Here is a 26835-nt window from a genome sequence, read left to right as displayed (position 1 = left end):
TACTTATAGTGTATGTCCCTTCCTTGTGGTTTTTGTTGGTATAACTTCTTAAGGTAGTAGGGATCTGACTTTAGGACCAGTGTTTGCATAAAACGTCATACATATTTTGTCCACAAACAAAATATAATTAAAATATTCACTAATATTTTGATGATTTGAATGATGTTGATGAGAATAACGTTCAGTCGAGATGCACTGAATATTTATACCAGAAAACTGTCAGGTTGTGAATTGTAATTTATACCGATAGACGGTGTATGAAAAATTTTCAAACATCAAATATGTCAAATTCTATTGGATTACTTACAACGTGTTGATATAAGCTTGTGCGAGAAATTTTTTCTTAGGTCCTCTGGACACTAGTAACTAAGGCAGTAACAAAGTAAATCGCTGGGTTGCGGTCATGCTGTGTTGGAAATAAAAATTTTTTTTACAGTTGACTAAACAAGTGACTTCATTTGTCAGTCACTCTCATCATTTTCATTCATCCCATGCGACCAGCTGGCGTAGAACAAAGCGAGTCAGAAAACTGGTTTTGCATTCGTGAATATTTCCTATTGCTGAAATAGAGCCTCAAAATATGATCATATTTGTCTCAAGCTTGTAGGTTGCCCCAAAGTGTGAAGCGAAAAACCGAAGTGTTCAAATACATTAGAAGAAGACATTTACCAGTTAGGAAATTTAAATGAAATAAAATAAAGAAAAGAAAAGAGTTTTGAATATTGAAATGTGGAAGCACAGGTTAAGTTGCCGTTGAGTTGAGACGAAAAATTGAAAACCTGGTGAAGTGAAAACTGACAAGATATATTCTGTTCTGTGGTACAACGTGAATACCTGCATTTTGCTTACTTACTAAAAGCATCTGTTATTTACTTTCATTAGATAATGTTAGAACTTTCTTGGAGACACGACTTAACCTAAACAAAATTGCTGAAACACTGTAAAATTTTCCAGGCAAAAATTTAATAGAAAACTCTAATCTGAGACATACTATTATAATATATTTTCTGTATATTATGTGTTGGCTCACTGTGAGGAAAATCAATGATTAAATCATTCGTTGACCAACGAAACTGAGTTGCCCAATGTTTGTCAAGGGTTTCGGGTCATATGTTTATGGTTCGAGTCCCACATGAGGGACAGATTGGACAGGTATGTATCTTTCATTGATGACGTCAAATGGCATGATAATATTGTCATGTCAAAGAGATGGAGGTGTTCAAAATAAATTAGTTTTTCTTCATCACTCATCATGATCGTCACCAAGAATTTAGCCGTATCAAATATCATTTGCAAATGAAGTTACGAATTTAATATCATCGGATGCAATTGACTGGGCAATAAGAAAAAATTTTTTTGACACACATCGTGTTTTGACAGTTCGAGATTTGACCATTGGTTTGGCAGACGAAGACATCGAATCATGGGATCGTATATCGAGTCAGATTATCAATATCTTCCTGATCTATTTAGCTCACTGACGGATGTTCTTTGCGAAAATAGACAGTTTTACTTAGAAAACAATGGTGCCAGAAAGGGTGAAGAATTTGCTCAGTGTTTTGAGGAATTACTCGGAGTCACAACGAAAACATTGAAATTGCTTTTGGAAGTTGCTGCTGTATCGCCGTTATTTGACTACGATCCTCATATAAAAGGGAACGGTTATAGGACAATAGTACGAGTGATTGAAATTTGTTTCAGACGGATTTTTGCCCTGGGAAAAGATTTTCAGGAAAACAGAACTGGATTATTTTTTCGTTCTGATCATCATTATAAAGAACTTTTTAGTTATCTACAACTTTCTAAAGGTCTCTTTAGATTTTTAGAGTTCACCAAACTTATCTTAGAATGGAGTGTTGGCAATGACTTGTTTCCACCTGAAAATTGCCTTGAGGCAAAGAAAATAACTGAAAGGCATCTTCACGAAGTGGAGAAGGAGTGTTTTTATGGAAGACGACTTGGTTTCTATGTAAGTAATTGACAACCAGGTGTTGCAATCCAGGACATATTTTCTAGCATTGAGTTTTAGTGAGATAAACTATTTATAATATTGTTTTAAAATCATCATGTCTTTGCTAATTTGATTAATTATGTCCTTTTCAGTTTAACTCAAGCTTGAGACGTTTCCTAACAACAGTAAGCGTAGTTATGGCATCATATGGGGATGGTTATGCCAATCATGATGGTTCCTTTAGCATTGCTGCTTCATCTCTATTAAATGGTCCAAAGTACTTAATAAATCCAGACCTTAGGGCCAAAAAAATTATCTCTCTTATAACTCTAGTGGATGTTGAGTTCTGTAAATCATTTTGGTGTTTGACAGAACGATATGGTTTACAGGTATGATTTTATTCCCAAAATTTTTACCCCGTTTCACTTGCAAGTTGAAATGGCAATGAAAGAAAAGTGGGGGAAAGTCAAAGTCACTCATTTCCTTTGTATATAAAAAAAACCCACTTAAACCCATGTAGCACATTTCAATTGTAAGAATCCACAAAAAAGTGCAAACAATGCAGTTGATTAAATAAACAATAGTTTTCATTTTAAAGAAATCAATTGGTATTATTCAGATGAAATTGAATTGCCACCATTTTCTTCAATCATAATCAATTGGTTGTTTGATACATTTTTTAGTTTTTTCCTGTTGTTGTGGGATCATCCATAAAGATAAATGAATTATTTGAAATCCCACCAATAGCTATAAATATCAAAGCAAAAAATGGAGAAAACCTCACTATTCAACCTCCAAGTTCGTGGATTGGTGCATCACCAATAAATGTACATTTATTATCTTTTCAACTTAGAGCAGGACAGGTAATAGTGCAAGTTGGAAATTTTACAATCATATACAAGGCATATTAAAAATGTTTACAGTTGGGAAATGTCTGTAAATTAATCAGGGTGCAAGGTTTGCAATAACTTTTTTTGAGTATTTAACCTTTTTTGGTATTTGGACTTTCAATGGTTCATCTGACAGTAAAATTGTCAAAATAAATTATCATTTTTATCATGGACTGTTTCGAACGCCCAGACGTTTGAAACAGGCCTTAGTGTGAGAATTTTGTTACGCCCAACTAAAACACAATTGGAAAACATGGGAATAAAATATGCACATGTTGTTACAGCGTATAAAGTTTCAGGAACTGTAGCCTTTGCCAACGCGAATGCTCTGCTTCTAAATCGTGGAGTATTTCTTCTTTTTTGTTGTTCAATGTAATTTTTTAAGCTCTTAGTAGTTATTTGTGCTTGCATTTTAACTTTTTTTATGTTAATATTTATGCATAGTTGATGATGGGTTAGATTGGATGGATGGAAAACAGGAAAGGTTATAGTGCAAGTTGCGCAAATTGCCCGACATATGTAATTTAATATATGGAGTTGCAAATTTTTTAGCTTTGAGTGCAAAAGTTTTCATGCATCTTCATGTACATTAAATAAACATTAAATGTTTGTGATAGACCCCGCTGATTGGTATAGCGCATTTGTATACCAATTCTCCACGGAATAATTCCATTGCCTAACGTAATTTTCACACTAAAATGTTAAAAATTCTTTGAGTTGTTGATCTTGGGTGAGTAAGTCAGCAACTTTTATAATCTATTTACAATTGATCAATAAAAACTCTTCCATAGGGAATTTCTACTTTTCACTAAAATGATCCTCATTTTAGAAACGTGATGAAGCGGGTACTGTAAAAGAAAATGCTCAAACGAAAACAAAAGCAGACGGTCTTGTTATCCATTTGCATGGTGGAGGATTTGTTGCCCAATCATCTACATCCCACGAGGTCACTATATTAGAAAATAATTCAAATGTGAACGACATCCACAATATTTGCATCTCTACGTGTTTTTAGAAAAATTAGAGAGTTCAAAAAATCAAAAAATGATATTATTTGATTTTTTAGGTGATTATGTCTATTGTTTGAACTGTTTTTGCAGATCTATTTACGAAGTTGGGCAAAGTCATTGAATGTTCCAATTCTTTCTGTTAATTATGCACTCGCTCCTGAACTGCCCTTTCCACGAGCCTTAGAGGAATGCACGTTCGCTTATATTTGGGCACTTAAAAACTTTGATAGACTTGGTACCACTGGAAAATATATCGCATTAGTTGGTGATTCTGCCGGTACGTAAATATTAAACAAAGATAATGTTGTAAGACTTACCGACAAATGTAACCAAACTTTGCATGCTGTGTCGTAATAATTCACGAGATGTTAAATCTGCAAAGAGATGTTGATTGCTTGCATTTATTTTCATTAGTGCCAGAATCGTATTATCTTAAACGTATTGTATGGTGAATAGCAATTGAATTTTTTATTACAGGTGGAAACCTTTCTGTATCTCTTTGTCTTAAAGTGGCGTCATTTGGTTTGCGTCTACCAGATGGAATATTAACATGCTATGCTCCGTTTAATGTCGAATTTAGTCCTTCGCCCTCACGACTTCTAACTCTTCTTGATCCTTTGTTACCGGTTGGTATCCTAACGCAATGCCTTGCAGCGTACACTGGCATGTCCACTGGAAAGAGCAATGAAAGTGAAACAACCAATGCAGCCGGCGTCTCTTTTGGACCTGACCAAAAAACCTCAACAGAGACCCAATCGTCGGGAGACATTACTGTAGACCAATTTTCAAACAACGTTCAATCTTCAAATGATACTGCGGTATTACCTGATCTTGTCAAAGACTCATCGTCTGAGAGAAGTCGGATGCGTCAAAAGTCATCGACAATAGAATCAGACATTTCAAAAAAAAGAAAGCACATGATTGGAAAGTCGGTTCCTTATGTTGAACGTCCTATTTCTAATGAAGAACTTTTCAATGTGACAAAGAATCCTTTTATATCACCTTTAAAGGCATCAGATGAACAGTTGGCTACGTTACCACCACTCGATTTATTGGTAAGTTCTTTTACATTCCATATTAGTTGTGCTTAAAAGTTTTTCGGTTTAAAATACACTATTTTTACTTCGCAGTTTTTTTCTGAATATCAAAATAAATCATAGTGAAGACAAACTTGACCGTAATTTTCCCTCTTTTCCATGAATGTAAATGCAACACTAATCTAGAATTTAACTTCTCTTTGCGCATGCCTTCATGGTTGTGCAATTTGAATAACTTCCTTCGCATTATTATTGATACAATTTCAAGCCATTTTCAGCTTTCATTATCCACAACCACATTTATTACATTATTTAGGCTTGCAGTTTGGATCCTATGTTTGATGATTCCATAGAGTTCGCAAAACGTCTTCGTAGCGTTGGCAACAAAGTTGAACTATACATAGTCGACGATCTTCCTCATGGATTTCTTAACTTCTATGTCGTATGTCAAGAGGCAAGGGAAGCAAACGAACTGTGTATTGCTTGTATCAAGAAAATATTGCAAGGGAAGAGAAATATAAACGAGTCAACTTCGCCCCCGATTTATTAAAATACGTGTTCAATATTAACTATATGTTATTGAAATGCATCAAAAGTATATCAGACTACGTGTACGAATCTAGGTGATTATGAAAAAAATCTGTATAGCTATGTATAGAATTAAAATTTACACATGCATTTATTGCAAGCAGATACATTCCAATGTCCTGTACACAAAGAACGCCATCCTGTACACAAAGAACCATAGATTGTCACGTTGTCTGAAATTTTTGATCAGTCATCGATTATAATCGATCATCGGTCCACCACGAAGCGTGTTGTACCTATGAATACGTCGCTAGTACAAAGTGATTACGTTGTCTGCACAAGGTCCTATGCATCTTAAAGAGCTTCATACAGGTGAACTAATAACGTCAATTGGGGCTAGATGTTTTACCGAAACAATAAAATTTAAAACAGTTATTATTGGCGACGGCATGATTTACATAATTCTAACAGATCTTAGAGTCACAAAAATTATGTTCTTAAAGCTAGTTAGCTGCCCATAATTGCAACGATCAATCTTTATCGATATCAACACCGTTATGAAAACATTGCTTCCCGATGCATTAGATTACTTCGACCAGCTGCTATCCGCTAAAGCATTGCGTCAAACATATTGAATGTAGCTCAATGGTGGTCATCACCTCTCCTAAATTATGTCCCATGTTTAAAAGGCGTCTCCCAAAAACAATCCTCATGGTTGTTAACGTAATACTGAAATAGTCTGCATTTACCGCAAGTCTTTATACCACAACGATAAGATACCTTTTCACCTCCATGACCAATGTCATCACAATATTTCAATGCACATGGATACCAACTAAGGCACGACTCGTAATGGCAAATACACGTGGCAGATTTGTCAATCGATACATTGCAACTTTTAATGTCAGAACTGTTGCTGTTGCTGTTGATGTTAATTGTTGAGGATAAAAGTGTTTGAAAAACATTCTTGTCACCTATACACAAAGAAATAATTGCTAGGCATAAGGATCAACCATCGCTTCGCTAATTATCAGTTTGATAACAAATCAAAGTAGTTATACTTTTCTTTAAAAAATGCACACACTTGAATACCCTCAAACATAATGTACCCTTGATTCAATAATAAACCCGTAGTTGTGGGCTGCCTATGGTTAAAATATCCTTAGTTTGTCCCAATACTCTGCCCAGGTGAATAATTACACTCATAAAAAATTGCTGTATAAATATAGCTCAGAATAAATAATGAAAACTAAATATTTCTGACATGTAGCCACGTGAATGATTTCAATTGCATCCTAACAATTGAGGGTCACAGAAATATCTTTTCCTTGGTAGCTAATACTCAATCTTTAACTGTGAGTCCATTAAAGAAAATAAATTACAACTCCATGGGCAAAGTAGGGCAGGGGGTTGACTGCCTCCCCCCCAATATTCTCATACTAAGGTCTTAATATATGTTGCGTGAAAATGTCAGTCATATAAAACTGAGCGTAATATATGCAAGTGACATTCTAGGGGTGTCCCACCCAAATAAAATTCATGGGGGAGCCACTGACAGTCCATAATCTTGCATTTTTCTCTCCTTAGGTAGGTTATTTTACCAACCAAATTCACACATTGAAAAGGGTTTTAAAAACGCAGTTTACACAGATGTATATTTGGTGTCTAAATTTCTGAAACAAAAGCTTAAAATGTCCATAAAAAGAATGTTGGCAAACTTTCAAAACAAAAATGAATGTGAATCAACCAAAAATTTGATATTGGTCGAATTTCAAAAAAAAGTTCTACAATACTTGGTGCAACAAACTGTCTGAAATTTCCAATCATACAACATCAAAATTTGATGTAGCTATGCATGATAACATGCAACACTTTTCCTAACTAAATCACTTTGGAAGCTAGACAATATCTATGTCAGAGATGAGAAAGAATTGTTGTTTCTTTTTAGTTATGTAATAATCTCACCTTGGGAAATTTCTTCAATATTGCTCTCACTAGTATATATTCTATCAGCATCATCACACAACTGATGAACATGGCCACTAAAAACTCCTGATTTTTCCCATGGGATCTCTTTTCCCATGATAAGAAAGTCATTTTCTAACTCCTCTTCAGGAATGCGTATTGCAACAGGATTTTTCTAAAACAAAAATCTTATAATAGATAAATCAATTCTTCAAAGAGCAAAGGGTGCAGATCTGCTTTGAAAAGTAGGGGGGGTGGGTGAATAGCTCAGGGTGTAATAGTATCTTTCTAATGTGGAATCAATGATTTTTGCAAAAGTGAGGGAGCAACCCCAATCCCCCTTGGGATTTACACCATTGTCAAAGAGTCTTGATAGCCAAGAGAAATAATCTATGCATGCTAAAAGAAGCATTAGCTCCCAAGCCAACATATCCAACTCTTTTTTTTAACATGCTAAACTATTCATTTAAAAGTGCACATAAAAAATAAATAGCTTAAATTCTTACTTATAACTTCATTAAGTTATTACATTCAATAGCTACATTATTTACAGAACTAAAAACCAACCTGTCTTAATTTTGACATGGCATCGGAAGATATGAAGTCACTAGAGAAAAACTTCAATACACAACAAATGGTGTGAATAGGCTTTTCACCTCTTTCCATTTCACCAAAAAATGATGTTTTGATAACCTGCAAATGCTAAACAATGAAATTCATGTAATTAATTATTGAGTTGAATTTGAGAAATAATCTACTTCAATGAAGTAAACAAGTTTTCATTATTCCTGATTGATTTGCATGCCAAACCTATTTGCACCAGATTAAAAATGATCTACAGACAAGTTGATTTTTTTGTACGTATTAAATTTCTAAATGCTTATCGTGTTTATGTGGACTTAGTCCCATGAATAGCCTTCTCTGGAATAGCTCATGGATTATTACTTACAAAGTATTTGTTGGTCATCAACACCTAAGTATTTCATATTCCTGTACATAAAGGATTTTGAGTAACAAAGATGTGACGACAAGTACTTTCTATAAAATCATGACGAAATTTATATTGAAAATTCCACGGGAGCAAAGAGTTTGGCGTAAAATTACAACAGGCAGAATTTCGTTGCGCTTTTTATAAATTATCTAGTGTTGGATGTACTTTAATATTTTTAAACTTTTTCATACTTTTTACGTTAAGTGGAAGAGCTGAAAATCTACCTTAGTAAAATCAAACAAAGTAACTGTTTTAGTTCCTTTTGGCATTTTATACTCAATAATAACAATGTCCTTCCCAGGGTCTGCCATCAAATGCTGCTGAATAAACTTGCCACTTTTTGTTTTCACATTAACTACAAGTTCGAAATTGCCAAATGGGATATTTATAACTGCTGCAAAGAAATACGCAACGTTGAAAAATCTCATTTTAAGTGGCATTTGATTATTTTATAAGTATGAAATTCTTGCTTGTGCATGATAGGAACTTTTCTGACTTGTGTACGCCATGTTTATGCTTCCACTTTACTTTATTCAATTTCAAAATTTCCGATGTTGTCAGATTTCATCATGGTCATCATGAATAAATTATATTGGATGATCAATGAATCAAATCAATGATCACATATAATATGAGCAGAATGACGTCCACTGCTTCATAGATATTTATGAATTGATAAAAATATAAAAATATAACAGAGAAATATATGAAACACGATACGATCTTGTGAAAACACCGTGACTGCCGTGACCTGTTTCACCTGTTTTGCGTAAGAAAAACAATTGGAGATAATACAAAATAAAAATTTCCTTGGCTTACTTTCTTATGTTTTGTTTGATACATAAGTCATAATGGGCGTTTAATGTTTATCTTTCGCTAGCCAATTGTCCATTTAACATTGGCTAGTTGTGTGACAGCTTGCTCTTTAAATATTTGGCTGTCGAAAGAAATTGGGAAAAGTTCAGTCTTTGTTACCTGACTTATTTCCGTTGTATAGGTAAGAATTAAATGTTTTATGGTTGATAATTCGGATTTGAATGGCAAATGATATGTTTTTTTGCAACGTTCAGAGAATTGCCAAATAAAATGTTTCCGAAGGTATGATTTTTGTCTCCGAAATCAATTAAATTTTCATGATAGTTTAGTTTGAAATCCTGTCCAGGATAGCATGATTTAACAGAAATAAATAGTACGTTTAACTAAGCTTGTTTAAATTCCTTACCAGTATTACAAACTCCTTGATTATTGATAGGTTTTTTTACGTTCAGTTGTTAAAAAAAAACAATTCTATCATTTGTTTTTCTACTTATTGATAAGAGAGAAGCCTGAGCATCACACTGTTCAAACCATTGAGGATAGCTATATTTAATAAGATTTTCATACACTTCTGTTTCTACCATTTCAACTATTTATTTATGCATTTTCTATAGCTCTGAAGTTTTACTGTTATCAAAGGGAAAAAAATGGAGAGAAGGCCACTTTTTCATGAATCATTGTCAAATCGCCGCAAACATTTTCATGACAATGTATTGAAATCCTTGCATGAGACACTTGAAGTTTTGAATGCAGAGACATCAACAGACTCAAAACGTGAAGGTCATTGCCATCCATTTGAGATTCCAGATGAACCTATTGAACAGAATGAAATGCTCAAAGAAGAAATCTTTCGAGAGTGGCATAGTCAATCAAATACAGTAAAAGATGAAGCGATGCTGACAGATTCGTCTAAGACTGACTTGCCTTGCTATGAAATGGAAGAGCGTCTGCCATTTCAAAGAGTGGTGGTTGATGGAGAAGAAGCTAGTGGTGTAAGTTCAATCAATTTAAAGCAATGAACAGGATTTGATGAAAGTTTTAATTCTCAAAATATTTTCTTTTGTTGTTAGCTTATTGCAAAAGTTTCACTGTAGATTTTTTATCCCAAAAGACTGTTCAAGTATACAGGAAGCTCTTTTTTAAGCAGTTTTTTACTTTTCATTGAAACATATTTGATAATGATCATGAATGTGGTTTTGCAATGACACTCAAGGCAACTGGCTGCAAAGTTTTCCTTATTGTACTGTTCTTTGATGTTGCAGACATGATACAATAATTAAAGCTAGTAGAGAGGAACATAACTACTAGCTAGGGGTATAGAGTGTCAGTGGATACATAACTACTAGCTAGGGGTATAGAGTGTCAGTGGGAACATAACTACTAGCTAGGGGTATAGAGTGTCAGTATTACATATACCCCTCCACCTTAACAATTTTCAAAGTACAAGTTTTATTGAAAGACATTGTAAGTTCATGTGTTTGTCTGAAAAACCACACATTGCATCTTTTTCCATCCCCCTTCCCATTCAAAAAGATAATCATTGCGTATTTGTCAGTTAAACCCTAGATGTTACAGCTTTCCTTCCCAGTAAAAAAAGATCATCAGTTTGTTTTAAAGTAAATGGTTTGAACCAGGAAGTATCATTACATGTTTGTGATGTAGATCAACCAAGTTAGTAGCGTATTTAGACGAACTGTTAGAGTTATAGTGTTGACTTACTCTGATTATAAGTACCGCTAAGGTAATCGAAACGTTAGTCAATGACATCAACATCAACAGTCCTTCTGAGGACTCTACTAACGTGGACGTCGTAAATGATCTATATCTACGAACTTGTATTGTTACGTGTTCGTTGGTATAAGCACTAATGATAATCCCACCTCCCTCTTCCAAGTCAAAAAGATCAGAGTTGCGCGTTCGTCGGCAAAAAGTTAATGTTACACCTCTTCCTTCACAGTCAAAAGGATCAAACTACGATACTGCAAATAAGATATTTTCCAAACTTTATTCAGGACAAATTCATAAAACAACAACAGGTTGCATGACTCCCCTACCATGTTACTATTACTGTTTTTGTTGGTGAGTAGTTAAATGACGCAAATAAACTGCGATTACCCACTAAAACAAAAGCAGAAGTTCTTGACACTGTAGTGTCATCATTTCACTACATGAAGTATTCCAATTACTTACCTAATATTTACAAATTTCTCTTTTGTAAATATTAGGTACCTTTAAAGGACCTTCAGCAAGCTTCCGAGCTGTTGGCGGAAGCTTTACACATTCGCAGTAAATACATGGCTTTGAGTCTGCAGAATTTCTGTCCAACCACGGAAGCCCTTCTCAAGACTGTGCACAATGATTATGACATTCAGCAGTACTTGGAGAAAACAGGAATGGTCACAAAATCATATGAAGATGTTGAATGTGAGCATTACATATTTTGTACGTTAGCCTGATAATCATTCAATTTGTAACAATATGATCATTCAGTTTGTACCATATGATCATTCAGTTTTTCTTGATGCGAAGTACTATATTGCTATCTTTCTATAATTTTGTATCGCGTAAGAAGCAATTCTGTTGACATATTTCTTTCAGGCTTATCGCAAGTCAGCAATTTATCACTTGAGGTATCTGAGAATCCATTCAAGAACATCGAAATTCCTGACGACTGGGGTTGCACATTTGCGATGATTGACGGGGTTGTTCAAATTACTGGTGCGGATAGATCGCATCCTGGAAGCACATTGTTTGAAGCGAATGGAAAGATTAAAAGACACCCACATCCAACTCTTCAGGAATTTTTTGTTGATTACAATATTTTACTTGCGCTAAGTGCTCATGGACCTATGTAAGTCTTTTTATCAGTTTTCCATCTAAACAATAACAAAAAATACGTAGAATGATGAAATTACAGCAGAAGCTGAGAAGAAGTTAAATTTCCAAAAACCATTAAGAAAACGTTGCTTAGGCTTTCTCCTAAAATTTTGGTTGCTAGTTGTTTGTTGTTTTTTTTCTTTGTGGCAGTCGCAATGACTGTATAATATGTTGGAAAATATACGTTTTCGTTTTTGAAGTTTATGGGATACCATTAACTACCATTTCAAAACAGATATGGCCAAAATTAGACCATATTACTGTCTTACTGCTATCTTCCTGTTTTGTCAGAAAATCATTTTGTTTTCGCCGACTGAAGTTTCTCGAGGCTCGTTACAACCTTCACATCTTATTAAACGAATTAAAAGAACTTGCTGAAATGAAAAAAGCTCCCCACAGAGATTTCTACAACGTTCGAAAGGTTTGTGCATACGTGGGTTATCGCATTTCATTGCTTGAAGAGGAGAGCGTAATACACATTATTCTGGAAAGTTAATATACGTAGGTAATATCACAAGGACTTATTAAATCTTCATTTGCGTATTCACCTGAATACCATTTGCCTGCATGATTAATGTTTGTAGTTAAAAAAAAAACAGCGAATAAATTCTACTGAAATATTATATTATCGTTATATTTATAGTCAATCACATAAATCATTGAATACCTTTTCTTAATTAGGTTGACACTCATATCCATGCTTCGTCTTCAATGAATCAAAAGCATTTGTTAAGATTTATCAAGAAGAAAATGAAATCATGCTCTGGTGAAGCCGTCTTGGAACGCGAAGGAGAAATTTTGACTTTAGAAGACGTAAGATATGATTTTTTAATGATTCTGTGTAAGCAGACTTTACTTATTACTTAAGGCTTACTCACAGTTTATGCAGGTAAAGTGCTTCTCTTAAAATGAGTCGGCAGTTTTCTGATGAATTAGGAAATTTTAAAAATTGATTTGAAATGCTTCTTAAGGTTTTGCCTGTCTGTCAATCATGTCAGTTAAAAGTTCCTTTTGCTTTCCGCCTCCTGTTTGTATGTTGAATTCAATGCCAGAATTGTATTTTTTCATTCTGATGTTTGTAAACTGGATGCAAATTTAAAAATTAAAATATCTATGAAAGTTGGTTGAAGAAGGCTAGGAGCTAATGTTGTTACAATAAAACTTTATATCTTATAAATAATTAAAAAAATGATTGTGTATACCATCCTTTAACAAATCAATACTGTAGAAATGTGATCAATTTTATGTTGTACATATATTTTGATGAGATCTCGCGTTGTGACGTTCTACAGGATTTTCTCTCGAATACATTTCATTATTTTATTGATTACATTTAGGTGTTCAAGTCGTTGAACATTTCCGTTTATGATCTAAGTGTTGATATTTTGGATGTACACGCTGTAAGTGTTGATATAAAGACTGTCGATCCAATAAAGTCATAGCTTTATAGCCATTTCCTAAAACTAATTATACATTTAAAACGCAATTGCTGTAAAGCGAAATCTTCATCTCACCTAACGTAATATATTTCTAGGGGCATCAAACTTTCCATCGCTTTGATAAGTTCAATAGCAAGTATAATCCCGTTGGTTAGTTTTTTTTTTATTGATATTTATACATATAAACTAAATGAAATTATGTGACTTGGGTAATCTGGTGTTGTGTGTTAAAAGATTTATTGAATTTTACAAATAGTTCACAATTATCACTTTTCCCAATAGCTAACAATGGCGGTGGATTCTACGCCGCAACTTAAATGAACATCTCATAAGAAGATAATAATCGTCCATTTTGTTTTTCAGGAGAAAGTCGGCTTCGTGAAATTTTCATGAAAACTGATAATTTCATTCAAGGAAGATATTTTGCTGAGTTGATAAAAGAAGTAATTTCGGATCTAGAAGAAAGCAAATATCAAAATGCCGAGTTACGTATATCTATCTACGGTCGCTCCAAAGATGAGTGGGATAAACTTGCAAAATGGGCAATTGATAATGATGTTTATTCCAATAATTTACGGTGGTTAATTCAAATACCTCGTCTATAGTAAGTAATGACACACACACAATGTTTATTACATAAGGGGAAGAATCTTCTGTTGAGTATAAATATCTGTTTTCTAGTGATGTTTATCGCTCGAAAAACTTGGTAAAGAACTTCGAGGAAATATTGGAAAATATTTTCTTTCCTATTATGGAAGTTTCTGTGAACCCAGGGTCTCATCCAGAACTGCACACATTTTTATCTCAGGTAGATATATGTTGGGGTTATAACTAATGTTAATTACACACGCATTAATCCTTTGCTTGTAATGTAAATGCAGACCTGAATCACATATTTTATTTTAGTCAGTGTTAATTTTGCGTGTTACATTACATATTGAAAAGATTTGGATGCAAATTGGTGAAGTGAATTACAAGCTTCAATTGTTGACTGTCCTAAAAGAGTCACTCTTTGACTGACGTGTGAAAAATGTGAGATCATTTTGTGATTATCTCTTTAAGGTGATTGGTTTCGATAGTGTAGATGACGAAAGTAAACACGAGGCGTCTCTTTTTCAAGAAGACAGTCCTCTACCATCCGAATGGACGTTTGAAGATAACCCTCCCTATGCATACTATTTATACTTCATGTATTGTAATATTATGGTTATCAATCGTGTTAGAAGGTATGATGTACGTGTAATATTAATTAAACTGAATTAAATAAAAATATTGACGTAAACATCATTTCCAGAGAAAGAGGTTTCAACACATTCTCGTTTCGCCCTCATTGTGGTGAATCTGGTGCAGCAACACATTTAGTTAGTGGATTTATGCTTGCTGAGAATATTTCTCATGGACTGATGCTTAGGAAGGTACGTTATGTATATATCACGATGTTTGTTCATCCGGTCAAAAAACCATAAACTTCATAAAGAATCGTTAAAAGGAAGTTTTCGTTATTTTAGGTACCAGCCTTGCAGTATCTGTATTATCTTGCCCAGATTGGTATTGCCATGTCGCCGCTTAGTAATAATTCTTTATTCATTGACTATCATCGTAATCCTCTACCTCAATTTTTTGCTCGAGGCTTATTGATATCACTTTCTACGGACGATCCTTTGCAGTTTCATTTTACAAAGGTTATTTTTCATTTTACAACCAGTTCGATTGATTGATTTCTGTTACAAAAACCCACTTCACACCGATGTATTTCAAGTTTGTTGTGTGAGTGTGTATATTTGCATGCAAATCCTGAGTCCTGCAATTAAGACATAACATAACATAACATAAAATACATTTTGCAAAATTTCATTTAGAAGGGGCTGGTTTTGTTAAAATATTTATTTCTTTCAATGAGTTTGTAAGGGTTTACAGCTGCTTGTTGCACTTAAAGTCCAATAGTATTTATATAATTAATAGAGATTTAATGAAAATGGCGTAAAATTCCGTGATATACTAATGTAAGGACGAGTTCACGAAAATTTCACGTCTTTCCCAGGAAGTCCTAGTCGGCAAGCCAATTTCTCAAAATTTCTCTTATATTTGTAGGAGCCTTTAATGGAGGAATACAGCATCGCTGCACAAGTATACAAGCTCAATCCAACAGACATGTCAGAGCTAGCTCGCAACAGCGTTGTAATGAGTGGTTTTGAGGACAGAGTAAGAGTTGATTTTAAACTTTTCTCCATGTTTTCGTCGAATCGTCATTTAAACTCATTTAGTCATTTTGCTGCAGTCTTATAATTTAACTGCTCTCTCGACCAGTGTAACTGTTCCTAAGGTTATTTTTCCTAACGCTTATTTTCATTGTCGCAATAATTCACCATTTATGCTCATTTAAAGTACCGAGAACATCAAATTTTTAGCCGACGTCTATATATATACTTAAGTGAAAAAAATTCTCATGCTTATATGAATACAAGTGCAACGATTTGTATTTAAGATGTTGTCGTCATTTCTTGTGTAAAGCATTGAACATTTACGAATAACACTTGCATTCATACGCATTTTTTCTGTAGGTAAAAACCCATTGGCTTGGCTTTAATTACAGAAAACAAGGCATTCGTGGAAACGATATTCACAAAACAAACGTACCTGGTGTGCGAGTTACGTTCCGTTATGAAACATTACTAGAAGAGTTAACAACTGTTTGCAACGCAGCTCGTTCAACATCACCGCCTTTAAGTGTAGAATAGCTAGCTTTTTTCCAGCTCAGTCGTAGATTTCACATCTACATTCTGTCCATTCATATTTACATACAATTTATTATGACGAACTTTGCAAGTTTACATTGTCATATCTTTAAGGTTTTTTAATGGTTTACTACGTTCCTTAAAATATATATCATTAGCTATATTCATGGTCAAAGCATTCTTTAAAATTTGCTTTTTGTATATGGTTTATTTATTTAACATTTTAATCAACGAATGTATTTTAATTTGATGAAATATATGGAGGGAATGATGAATTGTTCATCAATGTTTTTATGTAGAAAATGAATGGTTGCGAAAGGCAGTTTTTTTCCTTATTAAGAGACAATATTAGAAATTCAAAAACATAAGTCTCCGTACAAAGGACAATTCAATGTTAAGTTTCACCATTTTCTGACAGAGACCAAGGAGCGGACAACAATAAGAATACGTGCGTGTTGTATATACGACATGCAGTTATATATTGTACAAGTGGTCTCCAATTTTTGTTGAAAATGAGGGAAAGTGGAATGTTGATATGTAGAACATGAAACATTCTTCTGAATTCAAAAAACCCCCATAATATCCGTGGACGGATTTTCAAGGGTGCAGGAGCGCCCCCCCCCAACACTAGATTTCACCCACCTAAATAAATTGTTCGCCCCCCATTATTCAGCAAAACAAACCTTAGTGCAGTTTTACTGAGTTTTTCTAGGCCATGTTCAACTCTTTACACTACATTTGGTAACTTCAATACCAGACCGTCCCTAAAATACTTTCTCACTTACTTTTTCTTCCATCATTAACTATCTCACCTCCTAAAATTTTTAGCATCACCCCTGTAAAAAGTAAGAAAATCCGTCTATGATAATATCACAATGCATGATAACATTAAAAGAGCATCATTTTTGTACTTGGTGAATACGTTTCATTCATATTTGAGCTACTGATGGTAAGCCCGAGTTTAAAATTCGGATTTTTCTGTACTGTCGCGAGATTACATAAATCACGCGTGACTGGCATCAATCTTTGAACCAATCAAAATTTTTCTTGGATCGTTTCACGCGCGAGAGCCACAAATGACAGATTATGAAATATGTTTTCTAAATGACGAGCCAGTCAGCTTCATCTTCGTGGCTCCACATTCGCGAATAAGGAGCTGGCTCTACATTCAACTGAGACAGGTAATTTCTAAACAAATTCATCTTGCCGCTTAACCAGTGGTGGAAATTAATATTTTTAAAATGACTGTTTTTAATCAACATGCTATTTAGTTTGTGACCAAATTTCAGAGCATAATTCCTATTTTTTAGTCCGCAATAGTTCTTCAAATTTCACTGCTTATGTGCGGCAAAGGCAAAAGATCAGCGACTGTGTCGATGCATATATTTTTAAAATCTTATTTTGTCACCTTGACAATAAAAATCCCTACGATTCGATTCACGACCGTTCTAGAATAGGTATTGTACAATCATCTTAAGTAATGAACCTGGTTCTATAACGAAAAAACTCAAAAATTTACTCTTGCAAAGTCAAGCATCTAATTTCACGCACGTCCCGGTTAAAGTTTATAATACACTTGAGTGAAACGACAACCTTGTTATCGTTCCATTTTCGATGATGTACTTTGTATTATTTGGAAGGTATAACAATCAAAATATCCTATATGTTTGCAACACACAATGCAAACTTGGTTCTTAAACATTATCAAACCAACGGCGCAAGTGCAATCAGAAATCCTTTCGGAGTAGAAGTTTATGCTAATGGTGAATATAACTAATTAAGTGTCTATTTGTGAGAAGTCGTAATACAATGGAAGTCGGAAAACACATATTTATTACAACTTATCAAGAAAATTTTTCCATGATTGTCGAAAACTTCCAGCAAAACCTTTTGATGTTATTTTGTCCGATATCTTCTGAAGTTCTATTCACAAGATTCATTTTCACGAAATCGTTTATCCATTCAATAATTTTAATTAAAGTTTGTTTATTAAACATCATAACTCGTTAATTGTCAATTAATAACAGTTAATTAGCATCGTAATGAAAACCAATCTATAGAACAAATTCATACATAAGCTAAATATTGTAAAATAAAACAGCTAAAACAGCTGGTGTTCATCCATTCGAGTCAGTTTCCCCGCCAACTATTTCACGAATAGTTTGATCTTTTTTGTTTCAAATGTATTTCCGAGAGAAAAGTTATCCTTTTGCATTCCAGTCCATTTGATCAGTGGGTTGTGTATTGGTCTCAAAAATACAAACGCAAATCAAATAGGTGATCGAAAACTCGAAACTAGAAGTTATGAGAATGGAAATTTAAAACTTGAAATGTTAAAGCCGGTGACAAAGAAAGAAATTTTTCCGCAACAAGTTTTCTTTAACAAGTTTTTATTAGTTACATCGCAAACTCGCGTGTGTGTACACATAAAATATTTTCCCGGTATGAATATGCCATAGTTGCGCAACCATTAATATGACTAAATCTTGATGGAACATAAAAACTTTCAGTTCAGCATCACTGCTTGCACGTGGCGATAAAAAATCGGCGACAACACAGGACGTTTGAAGGGGAAAACTAGCACGTAGCAATACACAGGAAATTGAGCAAGAATTGCGATATTTCAATGTTCTACGTATTTCCAATTTCCATCGAAAAATTTCCTCATCACTGCGACATTTTGTAAAAGAACGTAATAATTTTTCCGGACCTCAAATTGTTAGATTTTGTCAAAATCTAAAACAAAGAGGTCGCAAAGTCCATCGAACCACATTTACAATAAATATGAATTGTTTTTGTGGTAAAAACAAGTACTTATCAAAAGCGCAATATTTCTACATCACACAAACTTGCAATAAACACAATCAAATCCATGTTTCACTACCATGAGCAGTAGAAAGTCCACCAGGAAGAATTTCATGCGTGTCCTGTGGCTGATCCACGTGAATATTTTCTATAGAATCGTAGGGAGGAGGCGCATCGTAATGAGCATCTAAAATATAACAATCCCAATAGCTTGGTAATGCTTGTATTATTTCATTTCGATTCACTGAAGGGTCTTGACCGAAATGAGAATAATTACTGGGAGAAAGTCGATAACCATATCGGGCCGACGAAGGTGGAGATGAATAATCAGGAGCAGGATTTGAGGAAAGTGGTCGAGTCGAATTTCGTGGAAGAGTGGAGTACGTTGGAAGAGGTGTAAACTGAGTCCATGAAATTGAAACACACGTTTGTTCTCTCGGTGAATAATTGTCCATGACAAAAATAGATTCTTCATTAACGTTGGCAGAAACTGCCGCCGCTGTAATTTCATCTGGACATTCATTTTGTCTCTCAGACAAACCATCATTAGCAGCAATCCATCTTTCAAAAAAAAGGCATTTCTTCTTGAGAATAAGAAACCAAGAAACAAGGCGAGGAACCCGAGCGATGGAATAAGAATGGATAACAATATGGTCAAAACGTAGCTTTCCATTTTAAGTAGACTTAATTCAAAGAGCACATGCTCATTAAAATTAAGTTAGTTTCAAGAGCAGTTTCTTCAAATATCTATCACAAGCGTGAAAAAACGATACCGATTTTTCCTCTTGAAACTTGGCTAACGGTTAAAATTGTATATAGCTACTTCTTTTACGTAAGGACACAAGTCTCCATCCGTTCTTTGCAATATTGACCTCAATGCAGTCTTCATCCGTGCTTTGCAATATCGACCTCGATCTATTAATATGTATAACACAATACGCAGGTATAATACCACTTGCCTTTGTTATGTTTAAACATTACAAGAAACAGTTTCATTTGTTCTGGAACGTCAAATGAAGCGTAGATAGAATTTTGAAAAGTACAAGACACAAAAGACCGAAAATGTTTCTTTATTAGAAAAAACCGAGCATAAATACAGAAATTACATTGTTGAGACACCGACAGCCGATGTATAACTGAAATTTCCGTTGCACACATGTTGCATGTTATATGCGTGTATTTTGTAAAAATGTTCTTTTCAACAGTAAAGAAACAACAGAAGGGCAATATCAATGTGCGTCATTGACAATCCAAGAAATGTATTCATGCATAGCGGATATACAATTTTGCTGACATATATTCAAATTATCACTGAGCCAGTTTACTGCAAATCCTTCATAAATCGTAGTTTCTCTAAAGGTTTAAGGGTATATGATAATTATTATTACACGATTTGTAACAATTCAGTAAATGTAGTATTTCTTTCTGTATTTTTCTTTTTTAATTATTTATAACAGATACATAGTCGTAGACTCTAATGGCTGCAGATAAATCGGACATGAATCGTTAATCGGTAATTCAAAGGTAAAGCCGATTCCAAAATAATCATTAATTAGCCGATTTTTGCCCAATTATCGGTAAATAATCATTAACATCACTTTATCTGCAAATGCAAGACAATGCTAAAATCCCGAATATAAGTAAAGTAAGCATTTCATACTTTTCTGCAAAACATACGTTTTTAGTCTCAAGTAGATGAATTCGAGGAAGTCTTCAACACTCTACAAACGTATTCCTGTGCGTCATACCAACTTCGGTATTATGATTCGCATAAATGAATCGTGATCCTTCCAGAAAAACAGCGAAAAATTGCTCGTAGTTTTTTATTTTGCCTTTATTTTAGCAATAATGGCGCACGCTTGCAATTCTTTTCAATTTGTATACCGCAATATGGCGGCTATGTCTGTAACGTTGCAAACTGTTCACAACCACAAAACCACAACAAACTAACACAATAATCTCAGTAAGTATGCCAAGGAATCTCTTGCACTTTAAGCTGGAGAAAAGATAAGAATGTTGCTAGACATGGATTCAAGTACGTTAACAACTAAACAATGCCAAAAAAACTGTGAACTCAGATGTCATTGCAACGACGAATTGAAGCAGGATTGAAATTGGTGTTCACACTTCACACAATGGTTATCTATCACAAATATAATCGGTGAAACGATACTTCTTTACAACCAACCATTCTTGATTGCTCAGGACTTTGGTTTCATGTGTCTTATAAAACACCCTAGCCCCAAGATACATATGCTCAGTTAACACCATTTTAACGACACTTTAAATTCAAATTTTGGAAAAACAACCGGTAGGAGCTGTTTGCCAAAATGTTCTTGAAAACGAGACAAGGGTCTTTTTCACAAGTGTGTGCAAATGACGTGAATATCATTGCAAAGATAAAACGCAAATTTTCGTCCTTTTGTCTTCCGGAGCATAATATTAACAGAAATAATCTTGGCATTAAAAAAAGTTCATCAGGGATGTGGTGACGAGTTGAGTTAAATTTCAACTTGCTATCACTCCACGTGCGTAAACCTTGAACTTTGAACAAATTTTCGCGTTTTTCCCAGTTTAGAACGAGGAAATTGGTGATTTGATGTAAAGATTAAATGTGAAATGATAAAAGAACAGAATATTTTATGCGAGAAAAAGTTGTGTATGCTTTTTTTATAAACTACAAATATCAAGACGAATGTTCTAATTTTTTTATATGTAAATTCATGTAATAAATGTTGTACAGAACATTTTATGTTGCAGAAAGTCCTTTGCTTACACTTCCATTATTTGAAGAGTGGAGGCCTGGAATAGACTAGCTGATGAGCAATAACAGCTCTAGCATATTTGAAGACTGAAGTGATTCCTGTCATTGCCGTGCTGAAGAAAATCTTGCGCAAAAATGAGTGCGAGTTAAAAAAAAAGATTTAAATGGCTTTTTCTAAAGGAAATTGGTCGCGTGTTGGTCACAACAATTGAACCAAGATTCATGATGAAAGGCGACCTGTCAGAGTCGGACACGTCCATCCAAAAGGGGAAATAGACAGTAAGAGATATCAGGATGATTTATGTTCTTGTTTTAGAGAATTAGCTGCATCCGAGTCGGGCAACGACGTTTCAATTCTCGAAGACAAGGTGAACGCATTACTTGGTCTTCCCTTACAATCATTAAAGTCGTGTCCATTGTAAGCCTTGACCCATAAACCGTACGCTTTAGCAAGTTTGTAATCCCTTTTTCATGGGCTTAATTAGAACGTTTGTATACGGAAAGGGTGGGGATCATACAAGGACTACATTATATTGCAGTGATATGCCAAGCTATTTTCCGTATTGTAGCACACACAGAATTAACACCGCATACGTAATAACGAAAAATTCAGAACCTTTTGGGCAACTTGTCTGTAACATTTATGATATGGACCAATCAACTACACGTTAATCAAACAAACGTCGTAACTAACATACAAAAGCATACACAGCCTACTATAGTATCAACTATAGCATACATCTTCCTTGAAACAAAAAAAATTGAATTTAAGTTGAAAAATCTTACACATTGTCGATACACTCATTGTTAAAGACCAAAAGATAGTTTCCTCCTTTTGGGATAATATTACTTTATGTTTTAGTGTTTTTATTTTCACTTCATTGGTTACATTATACGTTATGATTTTTAGTGAGAGAGCATGCGCTGTCAGTGATACTTGTAAGTTAAAAAATAGCATTGCAAAAATGCAATTTTTATTGTATTATGTAATAAGTTAGTTTTAAGTATATGATTTGCAAAAGAATTTAAGAAAAAGGTCAGCCATTTTCAACTGACCTTTCATTTTATACTGCGGTCAAAAGTTATAGTAATCTATCTAGTTGATCTATCTCTCCTTCACATGCACATTCAAATGATCTAATATACACAGTAGCAAGGCCAAATACGTTCATTAGGGGGTGGGGTGGGGTGGGCAATAAGCCCAATACACATCAATGGATGTCTGCAAAAACAGACCTAAACTTGGTAGACCAGGCATTCATGAAAATTACCCCTACTGATTCCCAATGTTTTCAACTAATTACACAGCAAAAGCAAACATTCTGAACTATAAAGTTTCTATGCTATCTAAACATTTATTGGTTCCAAAAGAGATCTCAATTTTTTGTTTACCTCAGGAACATAATCAATGGGACGTTTATGCCATTTATCTCTAACAGATGTTAACAATACAAATGCATCAACCAAAATCTTGACCACATCTTCATGAGCTTTTTGAGCTGCCTATTTAGAAAAAACTTATGTTAGAAATCTCATGCATTAAGATTGTAGCATTTCATATAAAAATACATTGTACTCTTGGTATCATGGAATTGAATTACTTTAGAGTGTAATACAGTGTGCGAATTAGTTCAGAAAAAACGATGTGCAATTTTTTTCACAAAAGTGTTTCTTTAGAGGCATAATTAAATCGATATTACATTAATTATTGTATAGCGCTAATTGCTAAATTAATATTTTCAAACGTGATCAAATTCATATGATTTACGACAATGTTTTTGGTTAAAACCGCTGATTTTTGCACATTATTTGAAAAGGTGATGTGCAATTGTTTTCATTTTAGCTAAACCGATGTGCAAATTGCACATTGCACACTGTTAATTCACACACTGGTGTAATATATAAATAAAACGAACTCATATTTCAAACAGAAATCACACTTTTTTATCCATCATTTGATTTCAGGATCCTAGTTAGCTGAGGTAACTACAAGTCTGCAAGAGCTTGGTCCTGATGGTAAATACAAACCATGGTCGAAATAACTTATGGAAACATAGCAAAAGTATAAAAACTTTGCAATATTCACCAAGCAAAATTTTTGAGCAATTGGGTTTTAATGAATAAAGAGTAAAGAATTTGCAAACCTAGTTTGCCCTTCAACTTTAGGTATGCAGGCTGCCAGCACAAAAAACAAATATACCCAATACAGGCATACTCATAAGCAGCATTTAGTGCAGTTAAACAAGCATCTTGGATGTAGGCTACATCAGTGTGCGAATTAGTTCAGAAAAAACAATGTGCAATTTTTTGACAAAAGTGTTTCTTTAGAGGCATAATCAAATCGATATTACGTTAATTATTATATAGCACTAATTGCTATATTAATATTTTTAAACTTGAACAAATTCATATGATTTACGACAGTGTTTTTGGTTAAAACCGCTGATTTTTGCACATCGTTTGAAAAAGTGATGTGCAATTGTTTTCATTTTAGCTAAAAAGATGTGCAAATTGTACATTGCACACCGTTAATTCGCACACTGGGCTACATTACAGACACAAAGCAACATGTTTTAACTTCTGTATTTCTAAATAGAACAACAAATGTATTTTACTATACATCACTCAATAGAAAAACAAATTTATACCTTGTGCAATGCAGTTTGTCCATCAATATCTGCCAAATCTAATTTTGCCTGGTACTGAACCAATAATTTCACAATTTCTAAGTGTCCACCATATGCAGCTCTGTGCAATGGCGTTGCTCTGCCAGCACGTGTTTCACAGTTGGGATTAGCACCGTGCCTTAGTAGTAGTCTGCATACATCAATGTGACCGTTACGGGCAGCATAATGCTGTAAAATAATGACATTAAGTTAACTGATACAATCTAAGTGATATAATGACAAGAAATGAAGAATATTAAGCTTGGCTTTTTACATTCTGTTACATAAGAGTTTGAATGTCCTCATTTGTACACACAATTGTAAGTCCATAAAAAAACTAAAACTACTAATAATTTAAAGGTGGTTAGTTATTAGTGTAAATGTACATATTGCCCTCATAAACTCATAAAAACTAACTACCATAAATAGAGTCTAACCAAGGCAGTGTAACCAGCACTATCTACAATATCTGGACAAGAATTCTTTTCTAAATGTTTTTGAACTCGAGCTTCGTCACCATTCATTGCAGCATACCAAACTCCTCTGGCGAAGTCCATCTCATCAAAATTTTGTGAACATGTTCGGCTTACAGACTTGCAGCAAGTGCCATGATTATGTTCATGTTCATGTGCCATACTATGAGCTGACATTATGACCATAAATTTCAATTTATAATCAAATGACTATTTCCACTTTTCATCCTTTGATCAAATTTGAATTGAATTACAACTTTCGTTAATCAAAGACAATCAAAGAACACTTGACACTTCGTATTTTGAACACTTCTTATAAAATACTCAATGTTTTGCAGTCAGCGGACAGCGTGGACGTGATGTAATATAAACTGAAAATTTTTGGCTTTTAGGCTTAAATAAAATATATGAAAAGAGAAGCGACTATTTTATATTTTTGAGACAGTTTTTCTGTACTGAAAATTCGCAAATATATACACACCAAACAAAGAAACAAACCCAAATTTGCTACAAAAAAATTTACATTGTTTGTCAACTGTAAACAAGTGAGCCGGCAATACAACTGCAACTACAAGACTACTTTGACAAGATTGTTATACTCATTGAGTTCTATAATAACTGGAGCGGCTATCTTTACTGGGGCGAGGCAGTGAACTCCATATATATATATATCTGGAATGATAACGACAATACATTTTATAGATAAAAAGTTGAAGCCAAAGTCCTAGTCTCTTGCGCGGTTTGTACGTCAGTTCCAGTCCGTCAAAGTCGAATATTCACGCGGTTTGTACGTCAGTTTCATTCCCCTGAGTGCCAAACATACACGGCCAATATAAATTTGAATACAAATTGCGAAAGCATAAACATATAAACAACATCACGACAAACAACACACGAGGCCAACTCCTCGCCAAAGTTTATTTTTTACAGCTGAAACTTTACTACAGCGAGTTCGTTGTGACTTACAACTTGTAACGAGGAAAAGCCAAATGAAAATTACACTGTATGCTAAAAAGACAATACAATAGAAAATATGACGAGAAAATATTCAAGCATAAACTTTTCTTTCGTCCGAAGGTAAATTTTCAAACGGTGTCAGACAGAGTTTGTCTTTTTTTGTCATTTCAGTGGATTTAAAGATATGTTTTTCCGAAGAAAAAAGAAACTTGAATATCCAGTTTCATAAAACATATTGAGTTTATAACTCGCATTTTTACTTTTTACAGAGCGATTGTATTTTTCATCGATTTTTATTGTGCTTGAAATACTACATGGTTGTCATCTCGATATCAATAATTGAATATCCTTAAAGACTTTGCATGCAAATAGATCCATATAGTCCTGAAGGACTGGGTTGTTGATGACGTTTCGACAACCTTAGCGGTAGTCATCTTCTCTTTGATTCATTTGACTCTGAAGATGACTACTGCTAAGGTTGTCGAAAATCAGTCAACAACAACAAAACAGTCCTTCTCAGACTATACCAACCTGGACGATCTACATTTACAAACATGTAACGATACTCCCGGGTTCAAACCATTTACCTTAAAGACTTTGATATGTTTTAAAGGAAAACCGCAGCGTAAAAGCAGATCGACCAAATTCACCTCACCCTGCTTCTCGATTTATCACTTTGATTCACTTTCCGTGAACCTTTTCCTTCCAAAAATTTCGTTATTTTTACGCTCTGATCAAGATCCGAACTCTACCATTACCAAGGGACAAATGATTTAAAAAAATTAAAATGAGCACGCGAGAGACTAGAGCCTGACGTGTGATGACGAATGATGACGACAAATATTTTTTTGGCTTCAATTTTTGGCTTCGGTTATCATTCCAGTTATTCAAATGTCGAGTTCACTGGGGCGAGGTCGCCAAAAAAATGGCG

General features: G+C 34.2%; 4 protein-coding genes across 6 annotated transcripts; 2 read left to right on the top strand and 2 right to left on the bottom strand.

Moving 5' to 3' along the window:
* The first annotated feature begins 1157 nt into the window (after positions 1 to 1157).
* LOC124446480 (hormone-sensitive lipase-like) lies at positions 1158 to 5851 on the top strand. The gene is made up of 7 exons (XM_046997329.1): positions 1158 to 1969; positions 2104 to 2340; positions 2635 to 2814; positions 3671 to 3787; positions 3942 to 4128; positions 4329 to 4906; positions 5205 to 5851. The coding sequence occupies exons 1-7, from the start codon at positions 1424 to 1426 to the stop codon at positions 5436 to 5438; spliced, it is 2079 nt and encodes a 692-aa protein (XP_046853285.1). The 5' UTR covers positions 1158 to 1423; the 3' UTR covers positions 5439 to 5851.
* Positions 5415 to 8906, bottom strand: LOC124446481 (out at first protein-like). The gene is made up of 4 exons (XM_046997330.1): positions 8597 to 8906; positions 7949 to 8083; positions 7382 to 7556; positions 5415 to 6390 (listed from the first exon to the last, which is right to left on the bottom strand). Exons 1-4 carry the CDS (start codon positions 8810 to 8812, stop codon positions 6086 to 6088), a joined length of 831 nt encoding a protein of 276 aa, XP_046853286.1. The 5' UTR covers positions 8813 to 8906; the 3' UTR covers positions 5415 to 6085.
* Positions 8907 to 8996: 90 nt separating this feature from the next.
* LOC124445763 (AMP deaminase 2-like) lies at positions 8997 to 16542 on the top strand. Of its 2 annotated transcripts, XM_046996522.1 has the most exons (15): positions 8997 to 9369; positions 9803 to 10180; positions 11414 to 11612; positions 11787 to 12039; positions 12357 to 12486; positions 12747 to 12878; positions 13403 to 13465; positions 13600 to 13654; positions 13868 to 14108; positions 14186 to 14312; positions 14567 to 14730; positions 14799 to 14919; positions 15013 to 15186; positions 15596 to 15706; positions 16066 to 16542. In XM_046996522.1, the coding sequence occupies exons 2-15, from the start codon at positions 9836 to 9838 to the stop codon at positions 16240 to 16242; spliced, it is 2292 nt and encodes a 763-aa protein (XP_046852478.1). In that variant the 5' UTR covers positions 8997 to 9369; positions 9803 to 9835; the 3' UTR covers positions 16243 to 16542. The 2 variants fall into 2 exon arrangements, with proteins under 2 accessions (XP_046852478.1, XP_046852479.1); XM_046996523.1 differs by lacking the exon at positions 15013 to 15186.
* Positions 16543 to 18051: 1509 nt separating this feature from the next.
* LOC124445764 (ankyrin repeat domain-containing protein 39-like) lies at positions 18052 to 25545 on the bottom strand. Of its 2 annotated transcripts, XM_046996525.1 has the most exons (4): positions 24912 to 25545; positions 24457 to 24663; positions 23201 to 23311; positions 18052 to 19959 (listed from the first exon to the last, which is right to left on the bottom strand). In XM_046996525.1, the coding sequence occupies exons 1-4, from the start codon at positions 25131 to 25133 to the stop codon at positions 19930 to 19932; spliced, it is 570 nt and encodes a 189-aa protein (XP_046852481.1). In that variant the 5' UTR covers positions 25134 to 25545; the 3' UTR covers positions 18052 to 19929. The 2 variants fall into 2 exon arrangements, with proteins under 2 accessions (XP_046852481.1, XP_046852480.1); XM_046996524.1 differs by lacking the exon at positions 18052 to 19959 and having other exon boundaries at positions 23144 to 23311.
* Positions 25546 to 26835: the final 1290 nt, after the last annotated feature.

This window comes from Xenia sp. Carnegie-2017, unplaced genomic scaffold (genome assembly GCF_021976095.1).
Source record: "Xenia sp. Carnegie-2017 unplaced genomic scaffold, XeniaSp_v1 HiC_scaffold_22, whole genome shotgun sequence".
NCBI lineage: Eukaryota > Metazoa > Cnidaria > Anthozoa > Malacalcyonacea > Xeniidae > Xenia > Xenia sp. Carnegie-2017.
This window is presented reverse-complemented; position numbering and strand designations above follow the sequence as displayed.